Source organism: Leucoraja erinacea, chromosome 38, assembly GCF_028641065.1.
Source record: "Leucoraja erinacea ecotype New England chromosome 38, Leri_hhj_1, whole genome shotgun sequence".
Taxonomy (NCBI): domain Eukaryota; kingdom Metazoa; phylum Chordata; class Chondrichthyes; order Rajiformes; family Rajidae; genus Leucoraja; species Leucoraja erinaceus.
The window spans coordinates 4,528,899-4,552,828 of NC_073414.1; the positions used below are offsets into that span (position 1 = coordinate 4,528,899).

General features: G+C 47.9%; 1 protein-coding gene across 1 annotated transcript in view; it reads left to right on the forward strand.

The window, feature by feature from the left end:
• Positions 1-23,930, forward strand: part of LOC129714162 (neuronal PAS domain-containing protein 3-like) — a 243,806-nt gene that overhangs the window by 80,000 nt on the left and 139,876 nt on the right. Inside the window, exons 2-3 of the mRNA XM_055663663.1 lie at positions 8,114-8,290; positions 19,168-19,412. Of these exons, the coding sequence (XP_055519638.1) occupies positions 8,190-8,290; positions 19,168-19,412 (346 nt within the window). The 5' untranslated portion in view covers positions 8,114-8,189. The remainder of the gene's footprint in view (positions 1-8,113; positions 8,291-19,167; positions 19,413-23,930) is intronic.

Genomic DNA, 23,930 nt, shown 5'->3' on the forward strand with positions numbered 1-23,930 from the left:
AGTGTACAGATACATGGGATTTCTGAGCACGTGTCAAGATATACGTGAGATTTTCTTTTACTGAGGTGGCGCAGCGGTAGAGTTGCTGCCTCACAGCGCCAGAGACCCGGGTTCGATCCCGACTACGGGCGCTGTCTGTACGGAGTTTGCACGTTCTCCCCGTGACCTGCGTGGGTTTTCTCTGAGATCTTCGGTTTCCTCCCACGCTCCAAAGACGTGCAGGTTTGTAGGATAATTGGCTTGGATTTGTATACTTGGTATAAGTGTAAATTGACCCTAATGTGTGTGTAGGATTGTGTTAATGTGCGGGGATCGCTGGTCGGTGCGGAAAGGCCTGTTTCCGCGCTGTATCTCTAAACTAAACTAAACTAAACTAAACTGAACAGGTGCATCAGTCGCTACACCGTATTCCCGGGAATGTGTTGCTATTTGTAGGGAATCCCCAGGGCTGTTTCAGTACTTGGGAGATCCCAGAGTGTGTCAATATTTTCTGAATATTCCAACAAGTAGGAGCATCTGTTGAGGTTAGTGTGTAGAAGTGAGCATGAGTCAGCATTTGCATGGAATCCCTGGGAATATGGCAATTTTTTTTTGGAGTTTCCCTTAAACCCCATTCCCCGCCTTCTCCCCATATCCTCTGATGCCCGTACTAATCAAGAATCAACCTATCTCTGCCTTAAAAATATTCACTGACTTGGCCTCCTGTGGCAATGAATTCCACAGATTCACCACTCTCTGTCTAAAGAAATCCCTCCCCATCTCCTTTCTAAAGGAAATGCTTAAGAAGGAACTGCAGATGCTGGAAAAATCGAAGGTAGACAAAAAATGCTGGAGGAACTCAGCGGGTGAAGCAGCCTCAGTCTGAAGAAGGGTCTCGACCCGAAACATCACCTATTCCCTTCTCTCCATAGATGCTGCCTCACCCGCTGAGTTTCTCCATGTCCACCTCCTTTCTAAAGGAACCTCCTTTTATTCTGAGGCTGTGACCTCTGGTCCTAGACTCTCCTACTTGTGTAAACATCCTCTCCACATCCACTCTCTCACTATTCGGCAAGTTGGTCACAAGTCCCTGACAGAACAGTGAAGTCATTGAGTTAATTTTAAGGCTGTTCTAGGATGGGTGGCAAGTGTCGGAGTTTCCCCACGGAAGAAGGTCATAGAGTTATACAGCGTGGAAACAGGCCCTTCAGCCCAGCTTGCCCACACCGGCCAACACTAGTCCCACCTGCGTGCATTTGGCCCATATCCCTCCAAACCCGCCCTATCCATGCACCTGTTTAAGAAGGAACTGCAGATGCTGGAAAATCGAAGGTAGATAAAAATGCTGGAGAAACTCAGCTGGGTGCAGCAGCATCTATGGAGCGCAGGAAATATGCAACGTTAAGTCCCGAAAAAGTTGCCCATTTCCTTCGCTCCATAGATGCTGCTGCACCCGCTGAGTTTCTCCAGCACTTTGGTCTACCTAGCTAACTAGCTAACTAGTCTGAAGAAGGGATTCGGCCCAAAACATTGCCCATTTCCTTCGCTCCATAGATGCTGTTGCACCCACTGAGTTTCTCCGGCATTTTTGTGTAACCTAGCTAGTTGATGTTTTGGGTCAGGACCCTTTATCATAGATACATACACACAAAATGCTGGAGTAACTCAGCGGGACAGGCAGCATCTCTGGAGAGAAGGAATGGGTGACGTTTTGGGTCGAGACCCTTCTTCAGACAGTTTGTTCAATACTTGATCAAGCGGGTGCAGCAGCATCTATGGAGCGAAGGTCTGAAGAAGGGTTTCGGCCCGAAACGTTGCCTATTTCCTTTGCTCCATAGATGCTGCTGCACCCGCTGAGTTTCTCCAGCATTTTTATCTACTATCTATGCACCTGTCTAATTGTTTCTTAAACGTTGGGGTAATCTCAGCCTCAGCTACCTCGTTCCTCACCCACCACTCAAAAAGTTACCCCTTATTAAATCTTTTCCCCCCATCACCTTAAACCTATGTCCTCTGGTTCTCGATTCCCCTACTCTGGGCAAGAGACACTGTGTGCAGTGCATCAAACCGATCCACTCCTCTCCTCTCGTGACAGTATGCACATCTATAAGATCAGAGGTTTGTTTTTATTTGCAGCTTGTTCTGGGCAAATGCCACCATTCAAACAGAGTCCCCAAGTGTGTGTCAGAACTTAAGAGTATTTGCAGGAATGTGTCAGTATTTACACTGAGTTCCCAGGAGGACGTCGGCGTTGAAAGTAAGTTCCAGAAAGCATGTCAGTATTTATAGAGAGATTTGGGGTGTTTTTCTGTGTCTACAGAAAGTTTCTGTGGCAGTATCGGTGTCAGTATTCACGGTATTTAGAATGGAGATGAAGAGGGATTTCTTTAGCCAGAGGGTGGTGAATCTGGTGAATCCGTTATTGCAGACGGCTGTGAGAGCCAAGCCATTGGGTGTTTTTAAAGTGGAGATACATGGGTTCTTTATTAGTAAGGGTGTCACAGGTTAGAGGAAAGAGACAGGAGTTGAGAGAGAAATATAGATCACCCATGAATGAATGAATGAATGAATGATGTAACTAGTTCGATGGGCCGCATGGCCTGATTCTGTTCCTTGTCTGAGGGACGAACATCGGTGCAGCAGAGTAGCGCAAGTCTAGAGTTGCTGCCTTTCAGCGCCGGAGACCCGGGTTCGATCCCGACTACGGGCGCTGTCTGTACGGAATTTTGTACGTTCTCCCCGTGACCTGCGTGGGTTTTCTCACAGAGAGTGGTGAGTCTGTGGAATTCTCTGCCTCAGAGGGCGGTGGAGGCCAGTTCTCTGGATGCATTCAAGAGAGAGCTAGATGGGGCTCTTAAAGATAGCGGAGTCGGGGGATATGGGGAGAAGGCAGGAACGGGGTACTGATTGTGGATGATCAGCCATGGTCACATTGAATGGCGGTGCTGGCTCGAAGGGCCGAATGGCCTCTACTCCTGCACCTATTGTCTATTTAGGATCTGTTCCTGTGCTGTTTTTAGTTCTTTCGAGATACAGCGCGGAAACAGGCCCTTCGGCCCACCAAGTCCGTACCGACCAGCGATCCCCGCACACTAACACTATCCTACACACACTAGGGACAATTTACATTTATACCAAGCCAACTAACCTACAAACCTATGTTCTACCCTCTGTATCAGTAGATGGAGAGAGATCCTGGGAGTGAATGCCTCTGACTTTAGACTTTAGAGAAACGCCGTAGCAACAGGCCCTTCGGCCCACCGGGTCCGTGCTAACCCCATACTCTAGCACGATCCCACACGCTAGGGACAATTTACAATTTTACCAAAGCCAATTAATCTACAAACCTGTACGTCTTTGGAGTGTGGGAGGAAACCGGAGATCACGGGAAAAAAACCCACGCAGGTCACGTGCAAACTCCACACAGTAAGCACCCGTAGTCAGGATCGAACTGGGGTCTCTGGCGCCGTGAGGCAGCAACTCTACTCCCTGGGGCCCATCGGTAATTGCATTTGTGAGCGTGTCAGTTTCCATCGAGACCTCCCAGGAGAGAGAGAGAGCGAATATGTGTTTGATGGGAGAGTGTCAGGGTGTATCATCAGCGACTGCCATCAGTGTCGACATTTAGGGGGGAGTTCCTGGGATTGTGTCAAAAATTTTCTGCGGGAATTTCAGTGAAAGTGTCTCATTATTTACAGTGTGAGGTTGTCAGTATTTACAGGGAGTTCCCAAGAGTGTGTCAGCATTTGTAATGCGATCCCTGGAGCGGTCTTGTATTATAGGGAATGTCTAAAACGGTGTTAGTATTTATGAGGGGGTAACTAGGAATCCTTCCCTTCCGATGGGAGCGTGCCAGTATTTGGAGGGAGATCCTGGGTCAGTGTGTGTGTATGTCGGGATTTATTGTGCAGTCTGGGACCCTGCCCTTAATAGACAACATACAATAGACAATAGGTGCAGGAGTAGGCCATTTGGCCCTTCAAGCCAGCGATTCAATGTGATCATGGCTGATCATCCCCAATCAGTACCCCGTTCCTGCCTTCTCCCCATATCCCCTGACTCCGCTATCTTTAAGAGCCCTGTCTAGCTCTCTCTTGAAAGCATCCAGAGAACCGGCCTCCACCGCCCTCTGAGGCAGAGAATTCCACAGACTCACCACTCTCTGTGAGAAAACCCACGCAGGTCACGGGGAGAACGTACAAAATTCCACTTGGTGGGCTGAAGGGCCTGTTTCCGCGCTGTATCTCTAAAGAACTAAAAACAGTACAGCACAGGAACAGATCCTAAATAGACAATAGACAATAGGTGCAGGAGGAGGCCATTTGGCCCTTCGAGCCAGCACCGCCATTCAATGTGATCATGGCTGATCATCCCCAATCAGTACCCCGTTCCTGCCTTCTCCCCATATCCCCTGACTCTGCTATCTTTAAGAACCCTATCCAGCTCTCTCTTGAAAGCATCCAGAGAACCTGCCTCCACCGCCCTCTGAGGCAGAGAATTCCACAGACTGCATGGTAGCAGGGTTGAACCCGTACTTCCAGCCGGGAATCGGCTGGGAATTCTAGTGGATTTGTGGAATTCCCTGGGACAGTGGGCAGTGGAGGCCAAATCACTGGATGGATTTAAGAGAGAGTTAAGAGCCTGTCATGTATTCAAGAGGGAGTTAGATTTAGCTCTTAGGGCTAAGGGAATCAAGGGATATGGGGAGAAGGCAGGAACAGGGTACTGATTCTGGATGATCAGCCATGATCATATTGAATGGCGGTGCTGGTTCGAAGGGCCGAATGGCCTGCTCCTGCACCTATTGTCTTTGTGTAGGAAGGAACTGCAGATGCTGGTTTAAACTGAAGATAGACACAAAAAGCTGGAGTAACTCAGCGGGACGGGCAGCATCTCTGGAGAGAAGGATTGGGTGACGTTTCGGGTCGAGACCCTTCTTCAGAAAACTCTATTTTCTATGTTTCTCCGTCTGTGCCTGTCTCCAAGCTAGATGCCTAAAGCCTCCAGTCCAAAGAGTCTCTGATGGTTGACAGCAGCTTTAGTTCCTGTGCCCTGGGGCAGCGCCAGTGGGCTTGGTGTCTGGTGTGGGGCAGGGAGGTCAGTGGTGGGTAAGGTCTCCTGAACCTCGAGGGAGGGATAGAGGGAGGGAGGGAGAGAGGGAGAGGGAGGGAGGGAGGGAGGGAGAGAGAGAGGGAGAGAGAGAGAGAGAGAGAGAGAGAGAGAGAGAGAGAGAGAGAGAGGGAAGAGAGAGAGAGAGAGGGAGAGAGAGAGAGAGAGGAGAGAGAGAGAGAGAGAGAGAGAGAGAGAGAGAGAGAGAGAGGGGGAGAGAGAGGGAGAGAGAGGGAGGGAGAGGAGAGAGAGAGAGAGAGAGAGAGAGAGAGAGAGAGGGAGGGAGAGAGAGAGAGAGAGAGAGGGAGAGAGAGAGAGAGGAGAGAGAGAGAGAGAGAGAGAGAGAGAGAGAGGGAGAGAGAGAGAGAGAGAGAGAGAGAGAGAGAGAGAGAGAGAGAGAGAGGGAGGGAGGGAGAGAGAGAGAGAGAGAGAGAGAGAGAGAGAGAGAGAGAGAGAGAGAGAGAGGGAGGGAGAGAGGGAGGGAGGGAGAGAGAGAGAGAGGGAGAGAGAGAGAGAGAGAGAGAGAGAGAGAGAGAGAGAGAGTGAGAGGAGGGAGAGAGAGAGAGAGGTGGAGAGAGAGAGAGAGAGGGGAGGGATGAGATGGAGAGGGTGAGGGAGAAGAGAGAGGGAGAGATAGAGATAGTAAGTGAGAGAGAGAGAGAGGGTGTGCGAAAAAGAGAGAGAGGGAGAGGGAGGGAGGGAGAGAGAGAGAGTGAGGGATGGGAGAGAGAGATAGGAGGAGCTCAGAGTGAGAGAGACCAGTGAGATGGATGGAGATATAAGGGGGAGACGAGAGACTAAAGATGATGTCGACATTTTTAGACTTTAGATACAGCACGGCGGCAACAGCCCAGATCTGCATATCAAACGCCTCAGTCCACAGTTACTCCAGCAGGGTTAGGGAGGGATTACTCCAGCACCTGTTACTTGGACAGTTACTCCAGAGACCTGTTACCAGAGAGGGATGGAGACTCCACAGTTATCCCACAGTTACTTCAGCACTTGTTACTCCAGAATTACTCCAGCACTTGTTACTCCACAGTTACTCCACCACATGTTACTTCACATTTACTCCAGCACTTGTTACCAAAGATGCTTGTTACTCCACAGTTACTGAGCACTGAGTATTCCAGAATTACGCCAGCACTGGCTGGCACGAATTACTCCAGCACGGACTAATTGGATTTCCAAGCTGTGTGATATTATAGATGAGCTGCTTGCACTTTGCCTGCAGCTAATCAGCTCAGTGAGGCTGAGTTCACCACGTTACCAGCTCAAACTTGACACTGGATTAGAGAAGATATAATTTGTAAAACCATGAAGCCTACGTATGCAGACTAAAGATGTGAAGACTGTCGACATTCCTTTAGACTTTAGATACAGCACGGCGGCAACAGCCCAGCATCTGCATATCAAACGCCTCACTCCACAGTTACTCCAGCACTTGTTACTCCAGAATTACTCCAGCACCTGTTACTTCACAGTTACTCCAGTACCTGTTACCAAAGATGCTTGTTACTCCACAGTTACTCCAGCACTTGTTACTCCAGAATTACAGCACTTGTTACTCCAGAATTACTCCAGCACTTGTTACTCCACAGTTACTCCACCACTTGTTACTCCACAGTTACTCCAGCACTAGTTACCAAAGATGCTTGTTACTCCACAGTTACTCCAGCACTTGTTACTCCAGAATTACTCCAGCACTTGTTACTCCAGAATTACTCCAGCACTTGTTACTCCACAGTTACTCCACCACATGTTACTCCACAGTTACTCCAGCACTAGTTACCAAAGATGCTTGTTACTCCACAGTTACTCCACAGTTACTCCAGCACTAGTTACCAAAGATGCTTGTTACTCCACAGTTACTCCACAGTTACTCCAGCACTAGTTACCAAAGACAGTTACTCCAGCACTAGTTACCAAAGATGCTTGTTACTCCACAGTTACTCCACAGTTACTCCAGCACTAGTTACCAAAGATGCTTGTTACTCCACAGTTACTCCACAGTTACTCCAGCACTAGTTACCAAAGATGCTTGTTACTCCACAGTTACTCCACAGTTACTCCAGCATTTACTTGTTACTCCACAGTTACTCCACAGTTACTCCAGCACTAGTTACCAAAGATGCTTGTTACTCCACTACTCCAGTTACTCCAGAGTTACTCCAGCACTTGTTACTCTGGAGTTACTCCAGTGTATAAAATCATGAGAGGAACCAATTGGGTAGATGCACAGAGTCTCTTGTCCAGAGTAGGTGAATCGAGGACCAGAGGACATAGGTTCAAGGTGAAGGGGAAAAGATTTAATAGGAATCTGAGGAGTAACGTTTTCACACAAAGGGTGGTGGGTGTATGGAACAAGCTGCCAGAGGAGGTAGTTGAGGTTGGGACTATCCCAATGTTTAAGAAACAGGTAGACAGGTACAATGGATAGGACAGGTTTGGAGGGATATGGACCAAACGCAGGCAGGTGGGACTAGTGTAGCTGGGACATGTTGACCGGTGTGGGCAAGTTGGGCCGAAGGGCCTGTTTCCACGCTGGATGACTCTATGATTCTATGACATTGTGTCCTGTATAAACCGGTTTCCTCCCACACTCCAAAGACGTGCAGGTTTGTAGGTTAATTGGCTTGGTATAAATGTACATTGTCCCTAGTGTGTGTAGCATAGTGTTAGTGTGCAGGGATCGCTGGTCGGCACGGACTAGGTGGGCCGAAGGGCCTGTTTCCGCGCTGTATCTCTAAACTAAACTAAGCTAAACTCCAAAAACCTGCTTGGGTTTTCCCCGAGATCTTCGGTTTCCTCCCACACTCCAAAGGCGTACAGGTTTGTAGGTAAATTGGCTTGGTATAAATGTACATTGTCCCTAGGGATGTTGTTAGTGTGCGGGGATCGCTGGTCGGTCTGGACTGGGTGGGCCACAGGGCCCGTTTCCGCGCTGTATCTCTAAACTAATCTAAACTAAGCACGATATTGTGTCCAATCCAACATCATTTTCTTCTCTCGCCCCTCTTTTTAGGAGATCAAGGATATCTCGCGGAGCCAGAACACTGTAGGGATGCTGTAGTTCCAGGTGACTCTGGCAAGGTGGCTGAATGTTAAAGATGGCAACCCAATACAACAATGAACTGAAATGTGTTAGCGTAGAGTGGGACTTCCTCCAAGGACTGCTCGTAAAGAACCAACCTGTCCCTTGGTAAGACTTGTGTGGCACGCAGATGACCATGCAACTCTTTCTGCTGCTATTTTCGGGGTGGGGTGGGGGGGGGGGGGGGGGGGGTGTGGGGGCGCGCGCTGCTGGGAGGAGGGCAAGGAGAAGGTGTTGTCTTGGGTGGAAGGGAACAGACGGGATGGGGGGGGGGGGTGGGGGAAGCAATAACCTGAGGGCATCAGTGAAGGGAGAGAAATTTAACACAAGTCCAAAGAGCAACTTTCTCCACTCAGAGGGTGGCTGGTACACGGAACAAGCTGTCGGAGGAGGCAGATCGAACATCATAGAGTGGAGCAAGATAGTCCACTCCTGCAAAATCCAATGGACTGACGTGTAGTACGCAATGGAGTGGAACGTCGGCCATTTTAGCAACCCCAACCCGACTTTGGAATTCTCTGCCTCAGAAGGCGGTGGAGGCAGGTTCTCTGGATGCTTTCAAGAGAGAGCTGTTGCAGAGACAAAGACTGATCCACTGCCTCTGTTCCACTTTCCTATTTAATTTAATTTAATTTTCCAAAACCAATGAAACCCACATACTCTGGATGCTTTCAAGAGAGAGCTAGATAGGGCTCTTAAAGATAGCAGAGTCAGGGGATATGGGGAGAAGGCAGGAACGGGGTACTGATTGGGGATGATCAGCCATGATCACATTGAATGGCGGTGCTGGCTAGAAGGGCCGAATGGCCTACTTCTGCACCTATTGTCTATTGACTTCTGTTAGGCCTGTTGCAGTGTAATCAACGTTGCTGGGGAACAGTTCGTGTGTGTGATATAGATCAAGTGTTTTGCTAATTGAGAATGCCTCTGTTAGCTGCAGATTCAAGATAGAACCAAATATACCTAATACTGGAAATGAGTTATTGAGTATTATTTAATATTTAGTTATTTTCTTGGGATGTATGCTCTATGATCTTTGAGGTAGTTGTGGAAGGTACTATGATAAAAGACACTATAGATTAGTTTGGAGATACAGCGTGGGAACAGGCCCTTCAGCCCATCGAGTCCGTGCCGACCAGCGATCCCCGCACACTAACACTACCCTACACACAGTAGGGACAATTTACGATTTTACCAAGCCAATTAACAGACATTTGTACGCCTTTGGAGTGTGGGAGGAAACCGGAGCACCCGGGGAAAACCCACACGGTGACAGGGAGAACGTGCAAACTCCGTACAGACAGCACCCGTAGTCAGGATCGAACCTGGGTCTCTGGTGCTGTGAGGCAGCAACTCTACCGCTGGGCCACCATCACTCCCCACTTGGACAGATACATGGTTAAGAGAGGGATATGGATATGGGCCAAATATGGGAAAAGAGGGCTAGTGTAGATGGGGCATCTGGGATGGATAGCATGGACAAATTGGGCCGAAGGGCCTGTCTCTTTGGTGTATAGCTCGAGGGCTCTTTGACTTTATCCAATGCAACCAACCCCTTGATCGCAGAACTTCATGCTTAATGGAGGAGAGAGAAGCCAACTCCTTAAATAGTTAAAGCTACCACAGATCAAACACAGGAGAGATGCTGCCTCACAGCACCACTGAAGAAGGACAGTTTTGGTCTTCAAATCTGAGGATAGACATTCTTGCCATAGAGGGAGTACAGAGAAGGTTCACCAGACTGATTCCTGGGATGACAGGACTTTCATATGAAGAAAGACTGGATAGACTCGGCTTGTACTCGCTAGAATTTAGAAGATTGAGGGGGAATCTTATAGAAACTTACAAAATTCTTAAGGGGTTGGACAGGCTAGATGCAGGAAGATTGTTCCCGATGTTGGGAAAGTCCAGAACAAGGGATCACACAGTTTAAGGATAAGGGGGAAGTCTTTTAGGACCGAGATGAGAAAATCATTTTTCACACAGAGAGTGGTGAATCTGTGGAATTCTCTGCCACAGAAGGTAGTTGAGGCCACACAGTTCATTGGCTATATTTAAGAGGGAGTTAGATGTGGCCCTTGTGGCTAAAGGGATCAGGGGGTATGGAGAGAAGGCAGGTACGGGATACTGAGTTGGATGATCAGCCGTGATCATATTGAATGCCGAATGGTGCAGGCTCGAAGGGCCGAATGGCCTCTACTCCTACGCCTATTGTCTATGTTTCTATAACATTTTAGCCCCTTTGACAATTGCAGACTATGTCAATTGGCCTACTCCTGCACCTATTTTCTATGTTTCTGTTTCTATGGCCTCCCACCCAAAACCTGACCTATCCACGTTCTCCAGAGATGCTGCCTGACCCGCTGAGTTACTGCAGCACTCTGTGTCTTTTGTAGAGTCGCAAGATGCACAGGGACAGAGGCATTTGCTCTGAAAGTGTTTTAACAGAGTGCTTTGCAAGAGATTTAGTTTAGAGCGGAAACAGGCCCTTCGGCACACCGAGTCCCCAGCCACCAGCGATCCCCACACACACACACTAGCAATTATCCTACATACTAGGGACAATTTGTGATCACGGGGAGAACGTACAAACTCCATACAGATAGCACCCGTGGTCAGGATCGAACCAGGTGGAGGACCCAGACAGGCAGGGGTGGGGTGGGTGAAAGCTGGAAGAGAAAAGGGGCAACAAAGCCTTCTGAATGATAGGTGGATACAGTTAATGGGCAGAGAATTCCACAGACTCACAACTCTCTGGGTGAAAAAGTGTTTCCTCGTCTCCGTTCTAAATGGCTTGCCCCTTATTCTTAAACTGTGTGTGGCCCCTGGTTCAGGACTCCCCCAACATGGTAATTCCTTTAAACTCTTCCCCTCTCACCTTGAAGGTGGGGGGGGGGGGGGGAATACTATTGCACCCTGGGGTAAAAGCGCTACATACATAGAAACATATATAAGATGGAAGTGCAGTGTAGGGGCGGTTCGGCCCTTCGAGCCTGCACCGCCATTCAATTTGAATCATGGCTGATAGATCCAATTCTCGGTAAGCCCGTATTCCTGCCTTATCTGTCCTACCCCCTTGATCCCCTATAGCCACTTCCAGAGGCCACAGGTCTAACTCCCTCTTAAATATAGCTGTCTTGATGATCTGTTGCCTCAACTACCCTATGTGGGTGTAGATGTTCCAGAGATTCACCACTCTCTGTGTGTCCATTTTCTTCTCATCTCGGTTTTAAAGGATTTCCCCCTTATCCTTAAACTGTGTGGCCCCTGGTTGTCTGGACTCCCCCAACATGGTAATTCTTCCTGCTCTTCCCCTGTCCAACCCCTTAAAATTTTGTCAGTTTCTATACTCCCCTCTCAATCTTCACCCTGGGAGTAAGATTTGCTTGTGTATCCCATGTATGCCTCTGATGATGTTACAGGACATATTTCCAGCAGGTTTCCCTGAAACCTCTGGCGTTCGAGAGAAACCAGCCCAAGGCATAGAGACCTGCGGCATCGATACAGGCCCTTGGGACCAACTTGCCCAAGGGCAACCAATGTGCCCCACCTACCCTAGACTCAACTACCTGCGTTTGGCCCAGATCCCCCACCACCTTTCCTATCCATGTACCTATCCAAATGAAAAAACGATAGCTCTATTAGAATGTCCAAACTCTCCGCAGACAGCACCTACCATCATTGATGGTCACTCAATAGACAATAGACAATAGACAACAGGTGCAGGAGTAGGCCATTCGGCCCTTCGAGCCAGCACCGCCATTCAATGTGATCAGTGCTGATCATCCCCAATCAGTACCCCGTTCCTGCCTTCTCCCCATATCCCCTGACTCCGCTATCTTTAAGAGCCCTATCTAACTCTCTCTTGAAAGTATCTAGAGAACCGGCCTCCACCGCCCTCTGAGGCAGAGAATTCCACAGACTCACAACTCTCTGTGAGAAAAAGTGTTTCCTCGTCTCCATTCTAAATGGCTTACCCCTTATTCTTAAACTGTGTGGCCCCTGGTTCTGGACTCCCCCAACATCGGGAACACGTTTCCTGCCTCTAGCGTGTCCAAGCCCTTAGCAATCTTGACCCCTTGACAATCTTGACAATATGAATCAGCCATGATCACATTGAATGCGGTGCAGGCTCAAAGGGCTGAATGGCCTACTCCTGCACCTATTTTCTATGCTTCTATGTTATATATTTCAATGAGATTCCCTCTCATCCTTCTAAACTCCAGAGTGTACAAGCCCAGCTGCTTGCTCCATTATCTCAGCATATGACAGTCCCGCCATCCCGGGAATTAACCTTGTAAACCTACGCTGCACTCCCTCAATAGCAAGAATGTCCTTCCTCAAATTAGGGGACCAAAACTGTGCACAATACTCACTAGGGCTCTGTACAACTGCAGAAGGACCTCTTTGCTCCTCTATTTGATTCCTCGTGTTATAAAGGGCAACTGTCCTCTCCTCTCCATAGGGTCGTAAACTTGCGGGTGTGCAGATGTCTGTGGAGGCTGATCCGCGATCCACACACACACCTTGGTGCAAGGTGGGCAGAGGGCACCTCGTCTCCCCTTCTCTCTCTCCTTCTGGTGCTGTTGCTTTGTCTCTGCGACACGGCGTTGTTCCCTTCCACGAGGTACAGCTCCTTCCCGCACGGATTGCCTCCAGGAGCGCCAGACCAGATCGAACCCGGGTCTCTGGCGCTGTGAGTCAGCAGCTCTACCGTTGCCCCACCGTGCCAACTCTGTGCCTGAAAGAGTGTCGACACTTGGCATTAGTTTACTGTTGGTATGGACAGATCCTGGGAGGATTCCCACATTTCAAGGGTCTATAGTAGTACTGGGTGTATTTACAGGAGTTCTGGATCTGTTTTGTCTGCATTCAGTTGATTGCCACATCTACCGAGGTACAGTGAAAAGCTTTTGCTGCCTGCTATCCAGTCAGCACAAACACAATACATCATCAAAGTCAAGTCAAATCAGGAGCGTTTATTGTCATGTGTCCCAGATAGGACAATTAAATTCTATTGCACTTTATCTGTTACTTATATACATGATCGAGCCGTCCACAGTGTACAGATACATGATAAGGGAATAACGTTTAGTGCAAGGTAAAGCGTGATCAAGGATAGTCCGAGGGTCTCCAATGAGGTAGATAGTAGTTCAGGACTGCTCTCTGGTTGTGGTGGGGTGGTTCACAGTTGCCTGATAACAGCTGGGAAGAAACTGCCCCTGAATCTGGAGGTGTGTGTGTGTGCGTTTGTTTTCACACTTCTGTACCTCTTGGCCGATGGGAGAGGGGAGAAGAGGGAGTGTCCGGGGTGCAGTGACTGGCCCTTGATGAAAAAAGCTGCTGGCCTTGCCGAGGCAGGCAGTGTGAGGTGTAGATGGACAACAGCTCTGTGGGATTATATCTGCCTTTATTGGGATTTATTGGCAATACATCAGCATTTATACAGCTCTCTGGCAGTGCTAATGTATTTACAGGGTTTGTGCGAGACTATGTCATATTTTATGGGGTCTCTGTTAGAATGCATCTCTGTTTACTGGGGTCTCAATGGTTATGTCTCTCTTTATAGGAGTTCTGAGGGACTGTCTCTATTTAATAGGGATTGGATGAGTTAATTCATTTACAGGGATGTCCTGCATTTACATGGGTTCTGAAGGATTGTGTCTACATTTATAGGGACTGAGGGAGTGTGTCTGTGTTTACAGGCGTCTCTGCCAGTGTATTTGTATTTACAGGGAGTTTGTAGGTTTATGAAGACAGACATTAGGTGCTGGAGTAAATCCTCGGGTCAGGCAGCATCTCGGGATAGAAGGAATGGGTGACAGTTCATGTCGAGACCCTTCTTCAGACTTCCAGAGATGCTGCCTGACCCGCTGATTTACTCCAGCATTTTGTGTCCACCTTCAATGTAAACCAGCATCTGCAGTTCCTTCCCACACACACGATCTTTGGGAATTATGTCCCTATTTCCCTTATTTATACATGTCCTTTATCTTGTATCTATACACTGTAAATGGCTCGACTGTAATCATGTGTTGTCTTTCCACTGACTGGATAGCACGCAACAAAAGCTTTTCACTGCACCTCGCTACACGTGACAATAAACTAGACCGATCTCCTTCCCAGTTAATAGGGACTCTGAGAGTGTGTCTATAAGTAAGTAAGTTTATATGGTATATGGACACACTGATCTGTTCTGTAGTCAATGCCTACTATGTTCTGTTGTGCTGAAACAAAGCAATAATTTCATTGTCCTATCAGGGACACATGACAGTAAACTCACTTGAATCTTGAATCTCTCACCCAATTCCTACAGTAACTATGTAAGTAAGTAAGTTTATTGGCCAAGTATTCATACAAGGAATGTGCCTTGGTGCTCCGCCCACAAGTAACAACATGACATACAGTGACAGTTATGAATGACTCAGAAAACACTAAACATTAATAATAATAAAACATTCATGATAAAACACCATTGATCAGGCATGTGAACCAACAAAATTCCAGAGTATGTGACATTATATGTACAGGAGTCACTGACATTTTGTATTACAGGGCTCTGTTGGATTGCGTATATATTTAAAAGTGACTGAGGGTGTGGCTGTGTTTAAAGGAGTCAATGGTAATATATTTGTGTTTACAGGAGTTCTGTGCGAATATGTCTATATTTAACATAGAAACATAGAAAATAGGTGCAGGAGGAGGCCATTCGGCCCTTCGAGCCAGCACCGCCATTCAATGTGATCATGGCTGATCATCCCCTATCAATAACCCGTGCCTGCCTTCTCCCCATATCCCTTGACTCCACCAGCCCCTAGAGCTCTATCTAACTCTCTCTTAAATCCATCCAGTGGCTTGGCCTCCACTGCCCTCTGTGGCAGGGAATTCCATAAACTCACAACTCTCTGGGTGAAAAAGTTTTTTCTCACCTCAGTCTTAAAAGGGGGCGAGGGGGGAGAAGTGGGTCTTGTACAAGGGGTGGGTGAGAAAGAGGAAGGGGCAAGATATCCATCAAAACGGAATTACAGCTAAATGTAACGAAAGTCTATTTGTCTGTGGGGAGTCGATGCAATGTGTCCAGATTGGATATTAATCTCTGTTTAGCTAATAGAAATATCGACTCAAATACTCAAAGCTGCTGACATCGAAACAGGGGAGATTGGGGATCTATTGTGGTCTAAGTAGCCACTCTGATCACACAGGCCCGGGTTCGATCCCGATCGCGGGTGCTGTCTGTACGGAGTTTGCACGTTCTCCCCGTGACCTGCGTGGGTTTTCTCCGGGATCTCCGGTTTCCTCCCACACTCCAAAGACGTACAGGTTTGTAGGTTAACAAAACTGCTGGAGAAACTCGGCGGGTGCAGCAGCATCTATGGAGCGAAGGAAATAGGCAACGTTTCGGGAACAAGCTGTAGTTGCATTCACAGAACAGATTTAAACAGGTTTTTCTGATCTTAATGCTCATCATGCAATGTAGACACCATTCCCTAATCCATTAATCGGATTATAATCAATTTGCACTCTGGCAGCAGATGTTATAGCAGAACTACCTGTACATTTAGTGCAGGAAGGAACTGCAGATGCAGGTTTAAACCAAAGATAGACACAAAAAGCTGGAGTAACTCAGCGGGACAGGCAGCATCTGTGGAGAAAAATAATAGGTGGCGTTTCGGGGCAAGACCCTTCTTCAGACTAAAGAAGGGTCTCGGCCCAAAACATCACCTATTCCTTCTCTCCAGAGATGCTGCCTGTCCCACTGAGTGACACCAGCATTCTGTGTCTGTCTGTACATTTATCCTGACTATACAACATTACAGTATGTGTTAATGTCATTACACCATTATTTTGGCTTACCTGCCATATACTTAAGGTGAATAACATGTCCATAGTGTGTTGTGTTAGTGAATCTAATCTTGCAGTGTAGACACTGGCCTGTTACATGATATGTAAATCTATGAAATTTACAGCCCGATTAACCAAGATGTTTCACTTCCCACAAGGTCAGGATGTGTTATAGGTTGGCACACAATCTCCATCTGGCGATGGTTCATAGCCCGATACATCAAACCCATGGTGTGTATAACCCACGCCGTATATAGCCCGCACTGTATATATCCCACACCATATATAACCCACGCCGTATATATCCCGCACTGTATATATCCCGCACCATATATAACCCACGCCGTATATAACCCGCACTGTATATTACCTGCCCATATATAACCTGCCTGTATATAACCCGCACCGTATATATCCCGCACCATATATAACCCTCGCCGTATATAGCCCGCACTGTATATATCCCGCACTGTATATTACCTGCCCATATATAACCTGCCTGTATATAACCCACACCATATATAACCCGCACTGTATATAACCCGCACCGTATATAACCCGCACCGTATATAACCCGCACCTTATATAACCCGCACCATAGAGTGTAGTGATGTCACCAGTGTAGTGATGTCACCAGTGTAGTGATGTCACCAGTGTAGTGATGTCACCAGTGTAGTGATGTCACCAGTGTAGTGATGTCACCAGTGTAGTGATGTCACCAGTGTAGTGATGTCACCAGTGTAGTGATGTCACCAGTGTAGTGATGTCACCAGTGTAGTGATGTCACCAGTGTAGTGATGTCCCAGAGTGTAGTGATGTCACAAGTGTAGTGATGTCACTAGTGTAGTGATGTCACGAGTGTAGTGATGTCACTGGTGTAGTGATGTCACTAGTGTAGTGATGTCACCAGTGTAGTGATGTCACCAGTGTAGTGATGTCACCAGTGTAGTGATGTCACCAGTGTAGTGATGTCACCAGTGTAGTGATGTCACCAGTGTAGTGATGTCACCAGTGTAGTGATGTCACCAGTGTATGTCACCAGTGTAGTGATGTCACCAGTGTAGTGATGTCACAGAGTGGTCTCCATAGTGCTGGCTACCCCTGGTGTGGCCCATATTGGTTCAGTGGGATCTGGGTGGGATTTTGCCAGGAGAGCTGTCTTGTACACTCCCACCCTGTTGTGAGCCGCTAGACACAGCCAGCTCGGCAAGCTGCACACATTCCAGTCGCTAGCTATTTTTCCTTTCTATCTTCCCCGTGCAGCTGTGTAAATATTCTGATGGTTCACCTCCCCATCTGGCAAGTCAAACGGTCCACTTTTCCAGATAGGAATTCCTTGTCTGGCCGTCACTGGCCCTGAACCATCGACCTCACGGCATCTTGGCAATCGTGCCTTCAGTTTCCAATCCGCACAGCGCAATATCGCACCACACACCCGCCCCTGATGTCCCTCTTTGGAGGGACCAATATCCTCCTCTATCTTACCCACGCTGTATCTGTATCTAAATGTTATTCCCTTGTCGTGTTTAAGAAAGAACTGCAGATGCTGGAAAAATTGATGGTAGACAAAAATGGTGGAGAAACTCAGCGGGTCTCAACCCGAAACGTCGCCTATTCCTTCGCTCCATTGATGCTGCCTCACCCGATGCTGCCTCACCCGCTGAATTTCTCCAGCATTTTTTGTCCACCTTCCCTTATCATGTATCTGTACACTGTAAATGGCTCGATTGTAATCATGTATTGTCTTTCTGCTGACTGGTCAGCATGCAACAAAAGCTTTTCACTGTACCTCGGTACACGTGACTATACCGGAACTGAACCCAGACTGCATCTGAGAAAGGTCTCGTCCCGACACGTCGCCTATTTGCTATTTCCTTCGCTCCGTAGATGCTGCCTCGTCCGCTGAGTTTCTCCAGCATTTTTGTCTACCTGTATCTAACCTGCACTGTATCGGAAGATGTACAGGTTTGTAGGTTAATTGGCATCTGTGAAACATCCCTAGTTTTTTCTGAGTCATTCGTAACTGTCACTGTATGTCATGTTGTTACTTGTGGGCGGAGCACCAAGGCAAATTCCTTGTATGTGAATACTTGGCCAATAAATTTACTTACTTACATAGTTACTGTAGGAATTGGGTGAGAGATTCAAGATTCAAGATTCAAGATTCAAGTGAGTTTATTGTCATGTGTCCCTGATAGGACAATGAAATTATTGCTTTGTTTCAGCACAACAGAACATAGTAGGCATTGACTACAGAACAGATCAGTGTGTCCATATCCTATTGTATAAACATAGAAACATAGAAAATAGGTGCAGGAGTAGGCCATTCGGCCCTTCGAGCCTGCACCGGCATTCAATATGATCATGGCTGATCATCCAACTCAGTATCCTGTACCTGCCTTCTCTCCATACCCCCTGATCCCTTTAACCACAAGGGCCACATCTAACACCCTCTTTAATATAGCCAATGAACTGTGGCCTCAACTACCTTTTGTGGCAGAGAATTCCACAGATTCACCACTCTCTGTGTAAAAAATGATTTTCTCATCTCGGTCCTAAAAGATTTCCCCCTTACCCTTAAACTGTGTGACCCCTTGTTCTGGACTTCCCCAACATCGGGAATAATCTTCCTGCATCTAGCCTGTCCAACCCCTTAAGAATTTTGTAAGTTTCTATAAGACCCCCCCTCAATCTCCTAAATTCTAGCGAGTACAAGCCGAGTCTATCCAGTCTTTCTTCATATGAAAGTCCTGACATCCCAGGAATAGGACAGGACAATGAAATTCTTGCTTTGCTTCAGCACACAGGACATAGTAGGCATTGACTACAAAACAGATCAGTGTGTCCATATACCATTGTATAAATATATACACACATGAATAAATAAACTGATAAAGTGCAAATAACAGATAATGGGTTATTAATGGGATAATGAGAGTGGGATAACATGGTCGGTGTTGACTCGATGGGCCGAATGGCCTGCTATGATGCTTGGAGGAGAGACACAGCATGGAAACAGGCCCCTTCGTCCCACCGAGTCCACTCTGATCTCCACTCTTTAAATGGTGGAGACAGGTAAAACTTTGTTCTAGATTTGGAATCCAATCTCAATCCAGACCTCCTCTCTCTCTCTCTATTTCCAGCCTGCAAGCCCTACGGAAGGAGAAGTCTCGCAATGCGGCCCGATTCAGGCGGGGCAAGGAGAACTTTGAGTTTTACGAGTTGGCGAAGATGCTGCCCTTGCCAGGGGCCATCACCAGCCAACTGGACAAAGCATCCATCATCCGGCTGACCATCAGCTACCTACGCATGCGGGACTTTGTCAACCTGGGGGACCCCCCGTGGAACCTGCGGAGCGAGGGACCCCCACCCAACATATCCATTAAAGGTAAGGCCATGGGGCACTGGTCCAATTCCCCACATACTTGTGCTTCTGATACTTATCTTCTGCATGGAATGGATTGCAACTATTTCTATTTCCTAAGAAAGCTGGAGTAACTCAGCGGGGTCTCAGTAATGGCCATGATCACTGGGAATGGCGGTGCTGGCTCGAAGGGCCGAATGGTCTACTCCTGCACCTATTGGCTATTGTCTATTGGGGCAGGCAGCATCTCTGGAGAGAAGGAATGGGTGACGTTTCGGGTCGAGACCTTTTTTTCAGACATGCACTGGTTCGTAAACTCATTGGCTTCTGTGAATTGTCCATAGTGTGTGTGTGTCTGTGTGTGTGTGTGTGTGTGTCTGTGTGTGTGTGTCTGTGTGTCTGTGTGTGTGTGTGTGTGTGTGTGTGACTGTGTGTGTGTGTGTGTGTGTGTGTGTGTGTGTGTGTGTGTGTGTGTGTGTGTGTGTGTGTGTGTGTGTGTGTGTGTGTGTGTGTGTGTGTGTGTGTGTGTGTGTGAGAGATGTGTTTGCGTATGTGTTTGTGTCTGTGTGTGTGTGTGTCTGTGTGTGTGAAGTGTTAGAACTAAGGTGCGGGGATCGCTGGTCGGCGTGGACTCAGTGGGCCGAAGGGCCTGTTTCCGCGCTGTATCCCTAAGCTAAACTAAACGTCTATTGCAGGGGTCAGCAACCTACGGCCCACGGGCCTGATCCGGCCCATGTGACCCAAAATCATCCGGCCCACAGGCGTATTTTCTTTCAATTAGTTTTCTCGACATGGGAACCGCAGCCAGTCCCAGGGCAGGGCAGGCGACACGGGCTCTACAGCCGGTCCCGTGGCAGCGAGCTGATCTGGGCGCCACAGCCGGTCCCGGGGCAGGCAGGCGACACGGGCTCTACAGCCGGTCCCGGGGCAGGCAGGCATGCTGATCTGTGAACTGCAGAAAACTAATTGAAAAACACGTGAGAACTAACGTGAAAAACAGCCCCAAGTGTCACACTGCGGAGATCAGTCGCAGCCAGCCATCCACTCACAGGCATGGATCCTGGACCTGACGATTCAGATTCAGATTCAGATTCAATTCTTTTAATTGTCATTGTCAGTGTACAGTACAGAGACAACGAAATGCAGTTAGCATCTCCCTGGAAGAGCGACATAGAATATGAGCAATAAGTAAATATATTTACGTGCATACAGTCATAGTATTTTTTTCCTGCTGGGAGGAGTGTCCGGGGGGGGGGGTGTGATTGGCAGTCACCGAGGTACAGTGTCGAGTAGTGTAACAGTCGCAGGGAAGAAGCTGTTCCTGGTCCGGCAACGGAGAGACCTGTAGCGCCTCCCGGATGGTAGGAGGGTATATTTAAGAGGGAGTTAGATGTGGCTAAAGGGATCAGGGGGTATGGAGAGGAGGCAGGTACAGGATACTGAGTTGGATGATCAGCCATGATCATATTGAATGGCGGTGCATGCTCGAAGGGCCGAATGGCCTCTACCCCTGCACCTATTGTCTATGTAAACAGTCTGTGGTTGGGGTGAGAGCAGATCAATGTTGCCGACCCCTGATCCATCGATTTGAGCTCCAGGATATTCTCTGATGGGGGAGATGGAATATGCATCTGTCAGTCTCTGAATTTTAAAAAGTTGTTCTGTTTTATGGGGGGCTTCCCTGCACCTTTTACAGCATGGATGAGGTGGAGGGGTTGATAGGTGGAAGGTACAGCAGAAGTGAAAAGCAATCACTTACGATTCAATCAGAGCTCCACTCCATGTTAATACCTCAGGAGCAAAACCAATGATAAATCACACTTTTGATGAGCTACCTCTTGTACCGAGATCAGAAATAACACGTCTGAATGAGTAAGCAGCTGGCAATAGCCAGCGGTCTGGCAAAACTAAGCACAATTTACTGCGCTTTTCAACACAGCCTGGGAGATAAATACCTGGAGCTTTCCCTCCAAAAATGCTGATGCTGGTTTTTTTTATTTGAACCTTTGGGTTGAAAATGTCTTGGGTTCAATCAATCAATCAATCAATCAATCTTTATTGTCATCCTGCAAGCAACAGTTGTTACAGTGCAAAATGAAAAGACGTTTCCCAGTGAATAGCGGAGCATCGCACATGAAATTTAAACCCTTCACACATAATAACACTAAAAACAATCCAGTCCCTGATGGAACAGTATAAATAGTTAAAAGCAGGTTAAAAAAAAAACACAATGTTAAAATTCAATAAACCAATCATAAAAAATGTCCGGGGCCGCTGATTTGAGTGGCCAGTGCCAGTTATTAAAGTGTCCGTGCCAGCCGCAGAGTCAAGTCAAGTGACTGTGGGTGCAGAGTGACTGTTTAGCAGCCTCACAGCCTGTGGTAGGAAGCTGTTTAGCAGTCTTGTAGTCCGGGCTTTGATGCTTCGATATCTCTTGCCTGATGGCAGGAGATCCAGGTGTACGTGGAGGGGGTGCAGTTTGTCCTTGGCAATTCTCTGAGCTTTTTTCAGTCAGCGGCTCTGGAACAGTTCTTGTACCGAGGGTAGGGAGACGCCAATAATCCTCTCTGCTCCCCTCACTACCCTCTGCAGAGCCTTCGTGTCCGAGCAGTTGCAGGTGGAGTATCACGTATTTATGCAGTACGTGAGTACAGACTCCACCGTGCCCCTGTAGAAAGTCCTGAGGATGTTGGTGGGGAGTGAGGCCTGTTTTAGTTTCCTCAGTTCAAATTACAGATACAATGTGGAGGACAGGCCCTTTGGCCCATCGAGTCTGTGCCGGCCAGCGATCGCCCGTGCACTAGTCCGATGCTACACACACACACACACACACACACACACACACACACACACACACACACACACACACACACACAATCACTGTTCTTTATCTCTCTACATCACCATCTATATCTCTCGTTTCCCTTACCTATAACCAGTCCGAAGAAGGGTCTCGACCCGAAACGTCACCCATTCCTTCTCTCCAGAGATTCTGCCTGAGTTACTCCAGCATTCTGCCTGTCCCGCTGAGTTACTCCAGCATTTTTGCGTCTATCCTCGGTTTAAATCTGCATCTGCCCCAATTTTCCCTTCTTTAGAAGAACAGAAAGGAAGGTGTCTGTTAAATCTTTCATCCAAAAGAAAGAATGAAATTAGACAGATAGGGCCTTACCCAAAACACACAGTGCTGGAGCAATTCAACGGGTCAGGCAGCATCTCTGGAGAACAGGGTATGCTGCCTCACAGCGAATGCAGCGTCGGAGACCCGGGTTCGATCCTGACTACGGGTACTGCCTGTACGGAGTTTGCACGTTCTCACCGTGACCTGCGTGGGTTTTCTCCGAGATCTTCGGTTTCCTCCCACACTCCAAAGACATGCTGTGGGTTAATTGGCTCGGTAAATGTACAAATTGACCCTAGTGTGTGTAGGATAGTGTTAATGTGCGGGGATCGCTGGTCGGCACGGACCCGGTGGGCTGAAGGGCCTGTTTCCGCGCTGTTTCTCTAAACTAAACTAAACATGGATAGGTGATGTTTCGGATCAGGACCTTTCTTCAGACTGACTGGGGGGAAGAGCACTGGAAAAGAGGCTGGGGTGGGAACAAGAGGCCGGGGTGGGTACATAATGTGGGAGTCCCACGTTAGGCAGATACTTTATCTCTGTGTTCCCAGTTAGGTGTGTGCATGCGTGTGTGTGTGTGTGCTGTGCATGTGCCTTTATGTGCATGTTTGGAGTCTGTGTGTGTCATGTATGTGTGTTTGTGGTATATGTGTGTTTAGTGTGTATGTTTGTGGCGTGTGAGTGAGTGTTTCAAGCATGTATGTGGGTGTGTGTGTATGTGTGTGTGTAGGTTTGTGCGCATGTGTGTGCCTGTGCGTGAATTTAGCATGCGTGTGTGTGTGTGTGCCTATGTCGTGTGTGAGTGTGTGCATGAGCGTGCGTGTGTCCGTGTGAGTGTGCATGTGTGCGTGCGTGTGCTCTTGTGTGTGAGAGCATGTGTGTGTGTGTGTGTGTGTGTGTGTGTGTGTGTGCGAATGTGTGTGAATGTGTGTGTGAGTGTGTGTGTGTGTGAACATGTGTGTGTGTGTGTGTGTGTGTGAGCATGCGGGTGTGTGAATGTGCGTGCCTGTGTGTGAGTGTGCTCGTGTGTATGTGAGTGTCTATCTCCACTGAACAAGATGGACAGTGTCTGTTTAACATATAATTAGGCATAATTGCATGAAAAAGCCCAAAAAAGATGGAGTGGGTGGAGCACTCATTGAGGCTGTGTTGGTTAATGATAGCCCTGAACAACAGCTTTTAATTGCCTAAGGATACAGCTATTAGGAGAGTTATGTACTGTAAACACACAGCTGTGGTGTTTCCATATGCAAATCCAGAACATGCAATTAAAGAGGAATGTAAGGGAGCGAGCTGCCTGAATCACAGCGCTGCCTTCACTGAAACGTTCCACCTTGAAGCAAGATAATAATCTGGCAGTACCAATTCTCGCTGTCTTGCCAGTCCACTCCATGCCCCCCCTAATCCTGTGCCCGCCAGCA